General features: G+C 37.4%; 2 protein-coding genes across 3 annotated transcripts in view; one reads left to right on the top strand and one right to left on the bottom strand.

Annotated features, from left to right (window-relative positions):
• Window positions 1–2,986: 2,986 nt before the first annotated feature.
• On the top strand, window positions 2,987–10,418 carry LOC105454642 (cuticle protein 19-like). The gene is made up of 3 exons (XM_011697401.1): window positions 2,987–3,065; window positions 5,343–5,600; window positions 8,475–10,418. The coding sequence occupies exons 1-3, from the start codon at window positions 3,057–3,059 to the stop codon at window positions 8,757–8,759; spliced, it is 552 nt and encodes a 183-aa protein (XP_011695703.1). The 5' UTR covers window positions 2,987–3,056; the 3' UTR covers window positions 8,760–10,418.
• Window positions 10,419–11,949: 1,531 nt separating this feature from the next.
• The window catches only part of LOC105454641 (neutral ceramidase-like), a 21,025-nt gene continuing 19,315 nt past the window's right edge, over window positions 11,950–13,659 (bottom strand). The window contains exons 7-8 of one of the 2 annotated variants that reach the window (XM_011697400.1): window positions 13,236–13,442; window positions 11,950–12,057 (exon numbers count right to left, since the gene is read on the bottom strand). In XM_011697400.1, the coding sequence (XP_011695702.1) occupies window positions 11,965–12,057; window positions 13,236–13,442 (300 nt within the window). In that variant the 3' untranslated portion in view covers window positions 11,950–11,964. Of the gene's footprint in view, window positions 12,058–12,359; window positions 13,443–13,659 lie in introns of those variants that run through there. The other variant, XM_011697399.1, reaches the window with a different exon arrangement.

Raw genomic sequence — 13,659 nt, forward strand, 5'->3', positions numbered from 1 at the left:
ATGCCAAGTATATGCGAGATTTAGTCTGTTATAAAATTACACGGTTGTTGATTTAATAGTAAAAGTTTATTTGCATATCAGAGTTTTAATAAAATAAATACAGTATGTACATATATGTACTGTAAGAAGTGGCGGCGGCAAGTTTCTCGTAATTAACGAATGTATATCCTTAATTTCACCTCAGGATGTTCTGTAACGCACGCCAGTTCGGTTTTATTTCGCGGCCAAAGGAATTCGGCGTAAATTTCCCGCATTAGTATGCGTTCTCTCCCCCCTCCCCTCTCTCTCTCGCGCGCGCGCGCGAAGAAAAATGCGTGAAGCGATTTCACAAAAAAGATAATAATAATTCGGGTACGAAAACGCGAAGAGAATGAGAGAGCAAGAGAGAGAGAAAAAGAGAGAGTGAATGAGCGAAAGAGTGAGAGCGATCGCTTCTCTATTACGCCAAGACATGACGTAACATTTATGCGCTCAGTAACAATGATGCATAAGCAATCGACTCTATTCTTTCATCTCTTAGCCTTTACGCTGCAATTTATAATTAAACCGAATAATATGAGAGAGTATACAATGTATCAACATTGTCAATCTCCGTGTGTGCGGATTTAGTTATGATTACATCCGACGGAGAATTTTTTTTTCCATAAAATTTCACATTTAAATTTCTTTTTCATTTAAATTTCGTCTTATGCAAATAAGTCGAAAGTTTCGCCGGTAAACTGGATTTTAGTGCAGCATCGGATTTACTCTATTTAAAAACATCTCACGTTTTATTAATAATAAAGTTGATATTTATACTTTTTTTCCCCTCGTCGCGAAAAAACATTTGATGCGTGTGTTTGCAGTTTCGAAAACAGTTTCAAAACAGACGGTATTTTGATACAAACGTGTGAAACAAATTTTCATTCAACTTATACGATTTAATCATTTAAATCTCTCTTCGCAAAGTAATAATGAAACGTATAACATTGTCGCAACTAATTACAGAATTTTTTTCTTTTCCCAAACTGATGACAGAAAATCGAATCATTTTGATGTTTCCAGTCAATTTCACGTTCACTTGGCCACCTTCCGCCGTTTGAGACTGAATTATGTCCGAATTCCGCCGTACGCAGTTGCGAAGCAAACAACTCGAGAAATAAGGCTTATCCGCCGACGATTCCTCCTATCCTTTCAACATAATTGACTCTGACGGCCGAGAATCCGCTGCTACTTTTTGACGAATTAACGTCGCAAGCGATTCGTAAGAGTTACACGTGTGTCCATGAATGTAGAAGTACAGTCGAGCCTCGATAACTCGAATCTCAAGGGAGGAGAAAAAGGCCCAGAGATCGGAAATAACTCATTACTTGTAACGAAGTTACAGTTATAGTTACAGTTACTTTTTTTCAATAACTGTAACTTAACTTAGATTTTTTTAAGTAACTAGTAACTAATTTAATAGTTACTTTTACACACGGAAAGAACAATTTTGCTGAATCCAGATCTGGAAATAATTTTTGTTCACAAATCAAAATAATTTGGTGCAAAAGTCAAAATGATTGTTAGAATATCAAAACGTTTTACAGCAATGCTTATCAGTTTTAACATTCCAACAAATTATTTTGATAATTCAACAAAAAATTATTTTCAGATCTATATTTAACAAAATGTTTAGATCTTTCAACAAAATCGTCTTTCCGTGCAGTTACTTTATATATGTCAAATCGTCACTTTCATGGATCAAAATTATGCAACACTTTCGCTCAATCACCTAATCGTAATGTTGATTGTAATTATGCGAACTATTTAAATGCTCATATTTAAATACGCGCATTACTTTTCTTTTTTAAATAAAATTATATAATATGTAAATGTAAATCTTTTTTTTTATAATGCTAATGTTGTTCTATTAAAAGTAACTAAAAAGTATAACGATTCGTTACTTTTTGAGTAACTGTAACATGTTGCTTTTCAGAATCGGTAACTTGTAACGGTAACTACTTTTTGAGAGACAAAAACTGTAACTGTAACTAGTTACTTCTACAAAGTAACTTTCCCAACCCTGACTGAAAACCCCTTCGAGTTATAGAGTTTTCGACTTATCGAAATTCGAGTAAAAGAGGGTTAACATATGAAAATTCGACTTACGGAGGCTTTGCGCGGGAGTTTATAATTTTCCCATTATAATGGCTTTTAGAGGAAAAAAAAAATCAAAATTTGACAGTGAATTATTTATTGCATACGTATAATAAATGTAATCGTAAAAATACCAGGCTATTACTCATCATGACTGCACATAGCTACAACTTCGAATTATAGAGGCAGCGACAACGGAAATTCGACTTGCCGAGGTCTGGCTACTTTAAATTCGAATTGCAGATGTAAAACAATACATCTAAATATTTGACAAGTAATTCGAGTTAAGGTTAGGCTTTATTTCGATTTTTAGAGGTTTTCCGTGCAGTGGAGCGGAAGGGAATTGTGAACAAAATTTTCGTCTTATGGAGGTTTTCGAGTTGTACAGAGATTTGAGTTATCGAGGTATTCGACTGTAATTCCGTCTCACTCGTTCGATCAACCCAGGCGCGGCCTTTATCTCTATTTCAACTTTTGCAACGACTGTATCAAGAATTTTCGTTCCCTCATTTTTCATCGTCTCCTATACGATTGAGAAGTCGTGTCGGCCGCCGAATATCCCTCTCAGGATTTTCGCACGAGTGAGTAACGCCTGCACTGGAGGACGGTGTGCACCACACACCGTCTCGCCGTAGGCACGTGGATCGCAAGTATTATAGGCATACCGTGTGTGTTTTCTCATATACACAAAAAGATATCCGCGGGGGGTAGGGTACACCAGCCTAGGATGGCGCAGCGCGGTGGCGGCGGCGGCGACGGCCTGAAAGAGTGGTGGCGCGGCCCGAGGCCGAGAGCTTTTGCCCGGAACGGAGGCCATCTCCCGAGGTGGGAGATGGATATAAGCCCATCGTCCGGGAATAATGCTATCAGTGACTTCGCGCCCGAGACGGTCTCGCATACGGTAAACGTGGTGTGAGCGGAAACATTGTGGAAGCATCATGCTGAAGGTATTACGGGAGAGAAAGAGAGATAGAAAGAGGCAGAGAGAGAGAAGGTCCGCGACGCGCGATACGAGTGCGGTATATACGAAACGAGGAGTGGGCTCGCGGGAGATCGTGCTCGAGGGAGAGAGTGCGTCGCGCTTTTCCTGTCGGCCGCGCTCGAGAGAACCTCCGGCCGGCCGTCCGCGTCTATCGGTCCCAGTGAATCTCCCTTTATTTTTCCCTTTTTCTTCTCGCTTTGCTATATATAAAGCTGTCCATTATAATATTATTGCCGCGAACATTGCGCGAAATTATCGGAGTTAATTATTCTCCGTCGAGGGAGATAATTTCGAAATCGCTTTTTGTTCAGCTGCACGGAAAGAACGATTTTGTTGAAAGGTCTAAAAATTTTGCTGAATACATATTTGAAAATAATTTTTTGTTGAACTATCAAAATAATTTGTTGGAATGTTAAAACTGATAAGCATTGCTACAAAACGTTTTGATATCCTAGCAATCATTTTGACATTCGCACAAAATTATTTTGATTATTGAACAAAAATTATCTTCAGATCTGAATCCAGCAAAATTGTTCTTTCCGTGTGCCGCTTATAGAAATTTAAAATATTGGATAGTAATTACGACAGTTTTGGTATTGAAAAGCACCGTACGGCAACGCTTGTTAATACTAAAAATAGATAATTTGCTGTATTAAATTAGCCCATATTAAATTGGATTTCTGTGAAAGGGTGATGAATAGATAGAGTTACCCCTTTTAAGCTAATAATTAAAGAGAGAATCTTTAATTTTGTTTTGGACGGCTTGTTTATATTTTGATTATTATTATTTATCATACGCCATAAAATCACATTTATCAGCACACGTTCAGTAATGAGATCTACCTATCTCTCCAATTTGCTAATTAGAGACAGATGGACTTTGCTATTTAGCTTTCAATTAGATCACCTATTTGGCGCCGTATTTGTAAATAACATGTAAATAACGTATATAAATATATATATGATAAGTTTATTATTTACAAATTATAGATATATATATTTTTTAAATTCTTTTCTTTAAAACGTTAAATCTCCAACTGGCCTCTCTTCGTTCCCCTTTTACTTTACAAAATTATTTAGCAATTATGTATTTTTGTGAAATTTTTCGGATGTAACATGTTCTAAAACGTTATTAATTCCGTCTTCAAAGCAATTCTAAACAGAATTTTACTATCGTTCCGAGTTGAAATTCTTTCAGCTTCCGATCAAATTAAATCTCTCTTACTTCCCGATCCTCCTCGATTTATCTCAAAGTACCGGGGATCCGCGTCGGCTTTCCCAGGCTATGAATATTCGTGCCGGGGGTGTAATAAACGGTTTATTCGCGACGTATCATTTCCATCTCGCGGCGGATAAGGAAGCGAGATCCTTTTAAGCCACTTCCGCGGCGGCAATTTCATTGACTTATATGCGATCCGTTGGCCCGCCGCGGATAAGTTCGGCGTGAAAGTGAAAAGGAGATGGACGGTCTTCTCTCGACGGTCGACTTCTTCCGATCCGTGATTTTAAATCGCGAAACATCGAAACTACTCGCGTTCAAGCGACGTACGCGACGCGGCGGCGCGTCTCGCCGCCGCGCCGCGCCGAGACTTTCCCAATAAATCAGCCCCGATGACTTTCCAAACCTGAGCGTCGCGTCGCCGCGTCGTCCGAGATCTGCGCATTGACAGGTGACTAATGAAAATCGTCCGCGTCGCACGGGGTTATCGATTGTGTCCCGCGCTGGTTACGCTTCGAAGACGCTTTTAAATATTGCGACGCGCGCGCGCGCGCACGACGCTAGATGATGGAGAACGTCTTCGGAAGAGATGTCGCAAAGAGAAGAAAACTACCGCCGAAGCCACCTCGACGCGCCGCGTAGAGGAGTTCGAAAGAAGCTATCCGGAATCCTTGACACAACTTCGCATATATTAACAATCTTGCTTTTTCTTTCCCACAGAGAGAGAGAGAGAGAGATTTACACGGAGATAATTTTATTTTAAAATTTACCATGAAAATTATGTTAATCGTGGGACAGCATAGTTTTCTCGACGAATTTTATGTGATTTTCACTATTTTATATAAATATATACTACAAAACAAATTTATTGAAGTGCACAACTAAAAAAAAAACAGAAAAAATCACATAAAATTTGTCGAAATATATGTTGTCCCACGATTAACAATATTAACATGATGATTTTTAGGGTAAATTTTAAAAGGAAATTCTTTTCGTGATCGCGAATATTATTGGTTTTTCCAGACGGTCGCTCTCCTCTGTGCCGCGCTGGCGTGCAGCCACGCGGTGGTTCTCAGCGGTTACAACGGCGGCCATGGCCTGTCCTACAGCGATTACGGCGATCTCGACGGGTATTACGGATCCGCGGCCGGATACAAAGTCCTGCCGACGGTCGCGGTGCCGGTGCACGCGGTGTCCGCCGCGCCGCTGCACGTGGACGCGTCTCTGGATCACGAGCTGCACGGCTATAAGCACCACACCGATCAGGATCACGACTATTACGTGAGTGCCTTTTTTAACGCCTTTTTTACGTCCCTTTTTTTGTAGCTCGTTATTCTATTCTCTGCAGCTTGATATTTCTTCGCTAACTAATATTCTCGTTGCTAAGATCGCATATCAATTCTCAGTGTGAAAAATATTCAGTAACAAACATTTTTTTCTTGAAAAGTATTCAGTGTGGCGAATATTTTTCTTGAGCAGCACTGTAACGTTCCAGCTGTATTGCAGAAATGTTACAATGTTACAGCAATATTGTAGTTATAGTCAAACCTCGATAACTCGAAAATCACTTGAATTTTTTTTTTTAAAGCCATTATAATTGGAAAATTATAAACTCTCGCACAAAGTTTCCGTAAGTTCGAATTTTCATGTCAATTCTTTTTCACTCAAACTTTGATAAGTCGAAGCTTCTATAACTCGAAGATTTTTATAACTCCTCCCTTGAGATTCGAGTTTTCGAGGCTCGACTATGTATAATCTGTTTGCTGGGTTTTCAGAAAATTTTTAAAAATTTTTACTTTTTTTTCGGTGAGACTCAATAATCATTGTAATTGACGTCATCAGCTTTCGAGGGAGAAAAACCAGGAATTTTTCCCGCAACTTCGACTTCCGCCACTTTCGACACTCTATTAACAACATTTAATATAAATTCCCGCACGTTTTTCCGTCTGAAAAGCGTCAAGATCCGTCGAGTCTCCATGACGTTTCCGAACGCCCGAGGCGCGTATATGTTCATTTAAATTCCTGTCTCTTTGAAAGGAGATACGTCTGTGTGTGACGAAGGTATATTTCCTCTGTCCTCGCCGTATCTCTTATTGTCGAGCCTCTTTCCGCAACGCTCATTGTCGTCGCTTTCTCGCGATGTTAATTGTCACTAAAAGCGGCGCTCCAAGTAATATCGTAAAACGAGGAAACATCGCGCTACGTGTGCGAATAATTGCGATATGACGTCGCTCGAAAGCGCACGGAATATTGCGCGCGCCGCAAAAGTATGCTTTATCACGCACCGCTGCGGGCCAAATTTATTAAAGAATGAAACTATTATAAAATCATGTTATACAAGAAACATCCCTATAGAGATATTCGGTAAATTAAATTTCACCGATGTGTAAAATTTATCTTTTACACTGTTAAATCTATAGTGTCAAACTGAAACTTATTTAAGTCGCCATTGCTCCTACTTAATAAATAGTTATTTTTAAATAAAACAATGGAATTTAACCCAAATTTGGGTTAAATTTGAACTGTTTTAAATTATTTAACTCCGTTGTTTTAGTAAAAAAGAACAATTTATTAAGTAAGAGTAGTGGCGACTTAAATAAAGTTCAGTTGAATACTATAGATTTAACAGTGTAAGCACGTTAATTTGCAATGGACCCCTTTTTTGATCTTTCGAAAATTAATTTCGTTTCACGCACGATTAATATACGTACACGAAAATTAAATCAGGATGCGCCGGCGATTTGAAAGCTGCGTGGAAATGTCGGAGAGTAAAACAAATAACGCGTTATTTTAAACAACTAATGGCTCTCGCGGTGGTCAATCAATTTACCGCTTTTTCGTATAAGAGTGAAAATAAAAAATGATCGGCTACACACTGCGTCGCATCTTGCCGCGCGGCAAGCGTGGCCGCATCCTGCGAGCCATCCCAAGCAGAACAACAGATAACGTCAAAATGACGTAAACAAATAAATAAACTGATTTCTTATATCATTTTAGAGTCATTTTGATGTGCCAAATGACTCTACACCGAGAGAAAAATATAGTTAAAATAATTTAACTATTTATAGTGAATTTCGAGGATAACTGTAAAATTATAATTAATTTAACCATGCAAGTTATAGCTGCTTTAACAATGCATTATGGCTATATATTATGATTAGATATTATTATTTTTTCGTTTACTTTTTTTTAGTTATTTCTACAATATAAATAGTAAGCAAATGTTAAAAAAATAGTTACACTTACTGTAATTAAAGTTGCATTTACTACATAAAAATATTTATTTTATTTGTCTTATTCATACACGGAAAGAACAATTTTGATAGGTCCAGATCTAAAAATAATTTTTTTTTTATAATCAAAATAATTTTGTTAGAAAGTGACGATGATTGTTAGAATAGCAAAACGTTTTATAGCAATGCTTGTAATTTTTAATTTTCTAACAAATTATTTTGATGACTGAACAAGAATTATTTTCAAATCTGTATTCAGTAAAATTTTTAAATCTTTCAACAAAATCGTTCTTTCCGTGTATCTTGACATTTTACTATATCAATATATGAAATTATTATAATTTATAGTAAAATTTTTGTCATATCTGGTAGGATTATACACATATAAGATTATTATTACTAACAGTAATAATAACTACACGGAGAGAATTTCCTATTAAAATTTACCCTGAAAATTTTGTTAATCGTGGAACAACATGGTATTTCGGCAAATTTTATTGTACACTACAATAAATTTGTTGTAGTATATATTTAAAAAAAATAGTGAAAGTCATATAAAATTTGTCGAAATACTATGTTGTCCTATGATTAACATGATTTTCGGGGTAAATTTGAAAATAAAATTCTCTTTGTGTATAAAAATCGTGCTCCTAGCCATAATTTCTTTTTACCATGCAATTACAGTCACAAATACGAAATATCTTTTTCTCGATGTAATGACATTTTCTTCTCTGCTTGCGATAGAATTATAATATCTCAAGCAGAACCAAAAAGTCATCGTGACGTCAAGATGGCATCAAAATAGAGGTAGTTGTTCTGCCTGGGATCTCCGTCAAGCTGCGGCATGCAGACGCGCGATGTGTTCGCCGTTAATTCGCCGTTTGCATAACGACTGCACCGCGTATATGCGCGCCTGTTACAGTCGCACCCGAGATACACCTTCAATTACGGCGTGCACGATCCCCACACCGGCGACGTGAAGACCCAGCACGAGGTGCGGGACGGCGACGTCGTCCACGGCTCGTACAGCGTGAACGAGCCCGACGGAAGCGTGCGCATCGTCGAGTACACGGCCGACGACCACAACGGGTTCAACGCCGTCGTGAAGAAGGTCGGGCCCGCGGTGCACCCGGTGAAACCGGTGCCGATCGTCAAGTACATCTCGCCGGCGCACTTCAACAGCTACGACTACGAGAAGCACTATTAGGAGCCGTCCAGCCATCCATCCGGCGTGTAAATAGGCGACGAATCGGGCGTTTTTTTTCGCTAAGAGGCATATTAGTCGATATACAATCAGTCTGCTAGTCAAGCGTGACGGCGAAACAGCGCTCTCGAAGTTCGATCGCGGACGCACCCTTCAGGTGGGATTTAATTAATCATTCAGCAACGAAAAAAAAAACAGAAAAAATTGTGTGTGGACTCGTTTTTACCCGTACAAAGAATTCTCATGTATAAAACAATTAGACTTTAGGAGGGGGATTTAGGATTGTACCTTTAAAATACACTGCGATAAATAAATAAATATATATAGTTTTCAACTGAAATTATATCGAAGAATGCTAACTCCTTTCCCGCAAAACAACGTTTGATATTATTTTCTACTAAAATAAAAGTATTTTTGTCTTATAATCTTTGATTTTTCATCGCTCGAGTCCGAAGCATCTAATCGCACCTCTTATTATACGTATATAGCGGCACAAAAAATCGAAATTGCTCCTTTCTGCACGGTTAATCGGAAATAGCTCCGTCTATTTATTTCACCCTTCGCCCGACGATTCGCAAAAACCGCACGAAGGCGTCCTGCGCGTCTCTTTAAAAAAAAAAAGGAAAACCATTTGACGGAATTGGAAATTGTACGATGTAACCGCGCATGTCTGAAGTATCGATTTGTATTTGCGGAGCGACTCTCTACGTAATAACGTAGATTTCATTTATTCTCCGAGATGCCTCTCGTGCGTTCAGGTTTTTCAGGTTTCACTGTAAAAATATAAATACGCAACTACCGCGAATAATATTTGAAAAGAATATGTAAACGCGTCTCACCGCGCACGCGCCTCGTAGAAAGTTGTAGGGCTACAGAAAAACGTGACAAGCGAATATCGATCAATCGCAATAAAAAAGGCTAAATAACGTATAAGCAGCAGCAAATCCAACATACTGATTTCTTTGCTGCTTAAGATTTTCCGTGTGTGCTAATTCTCTTGACCCTTAGGGTCCGCCTACAATAAGGGTAGTAAATCGTAAGTCTTAAGAAATTGACCAATTATAATCGATTATTCTTCTCATATTCGACTGTGATTAGTCAATTTTTTACAGCTCACGATTTACTACTGTTATTGTAGTACGACCCTTTATGCGGCGAATCTACAGTAAGAGTCGTAAGTCTTGAAGTCGTAGGAAATTGACCAATCACAGTCGAATGTGAGGAGAATAATCAATTGTGATTGGTCAATTTCTTTAAGACCTTTATTACTTATGACTCTCCTATTGCAGACCCACATTACGCTCAAATCCGTCCGAGAATCCCTTTGCGATCTATGTGCAATAGCATGATGATGTGAACCGCGCGGGAATTTAGATTTAAATCTCTATGCTACGGAAAACGAGAAATATCAAATTCACGTGAAACGCGATAGAAAAAAAATACGAATGTATATTTTTGGCGAACGGCACGCGGCTGACGAAACGGGTTTCGTTATAAAAGTATAGGAAGATAGAAGTATAAGCCTTTTGTCCACATTATATTGTAAAGTGAAATGTGAAATCGTAAAGAATTGATACTCTGACGACGATGTTATGTAAAACTGGTTTTACGTCCAAATAAAAGTTTTATGTCAAAGTAAAACAGACAATTTAGGTAGGTATATATATACTCGTGTTTTTTTTATCTTCATTTCGCCTGATATAAAGTAGATATGTGACGCGAATCGCTACGTGTCGAGATAATTCCATCGCCAGGGGACATTGAGTTTCCGACTCATCTGCAGCTGTCATTCAACTTTTATTCAATGAAGAGGAACTTGATAACTTGAAGTGGACGTATAATCTGCTGATGAAATTGTAATGAGATGCAAGCGGCACTGTAATTTTTCCAGTAATATGCACAATGCGTCATTACGGCTTCAATGAAAGCGAATAACCGTGTTATGGAAATTAGTCTTGAAAGAATTGCGAGGAGAGATAACCATACTCGTCATTAGCTGCACTTTTTTCAGTTAAAAATTCAATAATCACTCAATTAAAAGAAAAAATGTCTTCTCGACAATTATGATACTTCAATTCTTAAATTCTTTTATTAATCATAATAGAGACCGTATTTGAAATTTATTCAGAAGACAAAATTGAGCAGTAAATATCGAAATAATTATTTTAAAATTTAAGAAAGGAATGCGTCCATTTTAGATCATTTGGAAAGCACGCAAGAATCATTTAAGCTCACTTATTTTCTTATTCAATTCTACTTGCAGATTTATAATTAAAATTGTCTCAATATCCGGGAAATATATTTTTTTTTCCACATTTTAAACATAAAAAACAATGATTTATTATCGCTTATACAATATCGCTTTGTAATTCTTTAGTGCAAGTAAATACCACAATTTTAATGAAAATGGATTGAGAGAAATTCGCTGACAGCGATTTTGGCTCGACAAAAATGATAAAATAAATTATTGTTTTATTTCTGTTTAAAATAAAAAAAAGTAATATTTCTCTGATACTGAGACAATTTTAACTACGACTTTTGGATCAAGCAAATAAAATTAAGTAGAAAAAAGGTGGACCCAACAATTCCTTCCCAAATTACCTAAAATAAGTTTCTTTACACAAAAATATTATTAGGCACCGTTTTGATTTAAAAAGACGTTTCTTACTTTTATATATACATATACATACAGGGTGTCCCAAAATTCGCGAACAAAAATATCATAGCAAGAAAGTCTTTGAAGAATTAAGTAAAAAGGTTATTTGTAAATTTTTCACTTAAACAGTAGTTTTTGAGATATAAGAATTTGAATTTAGCCGATTATAGATTACGATTAAACGGAAGCACGTCTGTGAGCGCGTCGATAGTGTTAATAGTCGCGCACTTCACGCGAGTACTAATCTATAATTGGTTAAATTTTAAACCCTTATGTTTCAAAAACTATTGCTTAAAATAAAAATTTACAAATAACTTTTTTACTTTTTAATTTTTCGAAGACATTTTTGCTGTGATATTTCGCAAATTTTGGGAAAATAAATAATTATTCAAATATATATATAAATGTTAAATTAATGTTAAAACTTTAGAAAATAGAAATATTTATATAATTTTTCTAAAAATTCTTTACACATCGCAGTTACATATATACGTTTATACATATAACCGTCTTCAATAAGTCAAGGCCTCGTCAGAGACTTTCAGTTTCAAACTACGGCCAATGTCTCGCGATGTATATCCTTAACCCTAGATATACACACTGGGATCCCCGAGGCCCCAGCGAAACTTTCTCGGTCTGGAATTTCTGAAATTTGAAGGGGAGGGGTTTGGGATATTGACGTAAAAAAAGTTTGGAATCTTCTCAGCAGGAAGACGTGTTAACGCGCTGCAATTATGTCGCTCAAGAACCGAGCAGTGAACAGTTGAAGTGAGCGTGGGGTCCCCGGGATTGCTCGCAGTTTTGTTAAAAAATTAAAATATCGGATCGCCAAATTTTTTTTTGTTACTATTTCAGGTAATGCCCTTTCAGAATTTTCAAGGATTTTTCAAATCGGTCTATATTATAAACAAAAGAGATATGATTTTTTGAAAATAGGTGCTAAATCGAGATTTTTTCGCGTTTTTTTAACTTTCCTTTTTCTTTGAATCCGTATATCTTGGAGTTCCTTAATTCTATCGACTTTTACACACTATGAGCTTGTTCCGTGGTCGATTCTCTATCGATTGAAAAAAAAATTAATTGAAATATGTCCAATTTTTACTAGAATTACAGTAATAAATATGGATGCGATCTCCGGGACCCCAAGTGTGTATACGACGTCAAAAAAACAATGTGTATACCTAGGGTTAATTAGCGTATCGCTCTTAACAAATCACACTGCGCGCGCGCGCGAAATTGCTTAATTTGCCCGATAACAATCTGGACGCGTCGGTGGTTTCCCTTGCACCGCTAATAAGTTTCACATATGCCACCGCGTAATTAACAATACACACATACATATATATACGTACACATTCTGGGAAACGCACGCGTAACCTGCAACCGCTGGATTCGAGCAGTAACACTTACTTACGGCATTGCGCCGCTTTGTCCGAGCACTTGAACTTAACTCGCATCAACCAAGACCGTGAAATTCACATGCACGCTTTCCAATTACTTCAGTTTTCCGCGAGTCACATGCGCGATCTGATTTTTACGTTCAATTAAAACGTCCGTTTTTGGCATTTACAGCCGCCGAGAGAAATCGTTATTAATTCTTCTTTTTTTTCTCTCTCTCTCGTCTCTGCTTTAAAACGGACATGGTAAAAATCACTTCCGACGTGGGAAGTATCCGGATGTGCAAGTATTCGCTATTACTTTAAATTACAAATGCTATCTCACTGTTGCACGCATCTATTGCGCATATAATAAATGAAGGGAGCTATGGACGTCGCGAAATACGAGGCTCGTAAAAAAAAAATGACAAGGAAAGTCGCACTTACCGTGGATTCCTGAAAAATTTTGTGAGCGATAATGCTCGTGCTGTCGAACATATCCTTTCCGGGACCGGAGGCGAAGCACCTTTCCTTCTTTCCGGGACACGTGTACTGGTCGGAGCAGTTCTTTCCAGAGAACTCGCACTTCGGGCCGCGTGTATTCGGCGAAACGTCGCCGAGATTGGACGAGGCGAAGGCTGCCACGAATTCGCCCTAATGCAAAAACAGAGAAACATATAATATTATCAATTAGAAAGAACGATTTTGTTGAAATGTTTAAAAATTTTGCTAAATACAGATCTGAAAATAATTCTTGTTTAATCATCAAAATAATTTGCTGGAAAGTTAAAAATTATAAGCATTGCTATAAAACGTTTTGATATTCTAGCAATCATTGTGACTTTCCATCAAAATTATTTTGATTATTGAA

This window comes from Wasmannia auropunctata, unplaced genomic scaffold, assembly GCF_000956235.1.
Source record: "Wasmannia auropunctata unplaced genomic scaffold, wasmannia.A_1.0 LD335979.1, whole genome shotgun sequence".
NCBI classification, from domain to species: domain Eukaryota; kingdom Metazoa; phylum Arthropoda; class Insecta; order Hymenoptera; family Formicidae; genus Wasmannia; species Wasmannia auropunctata.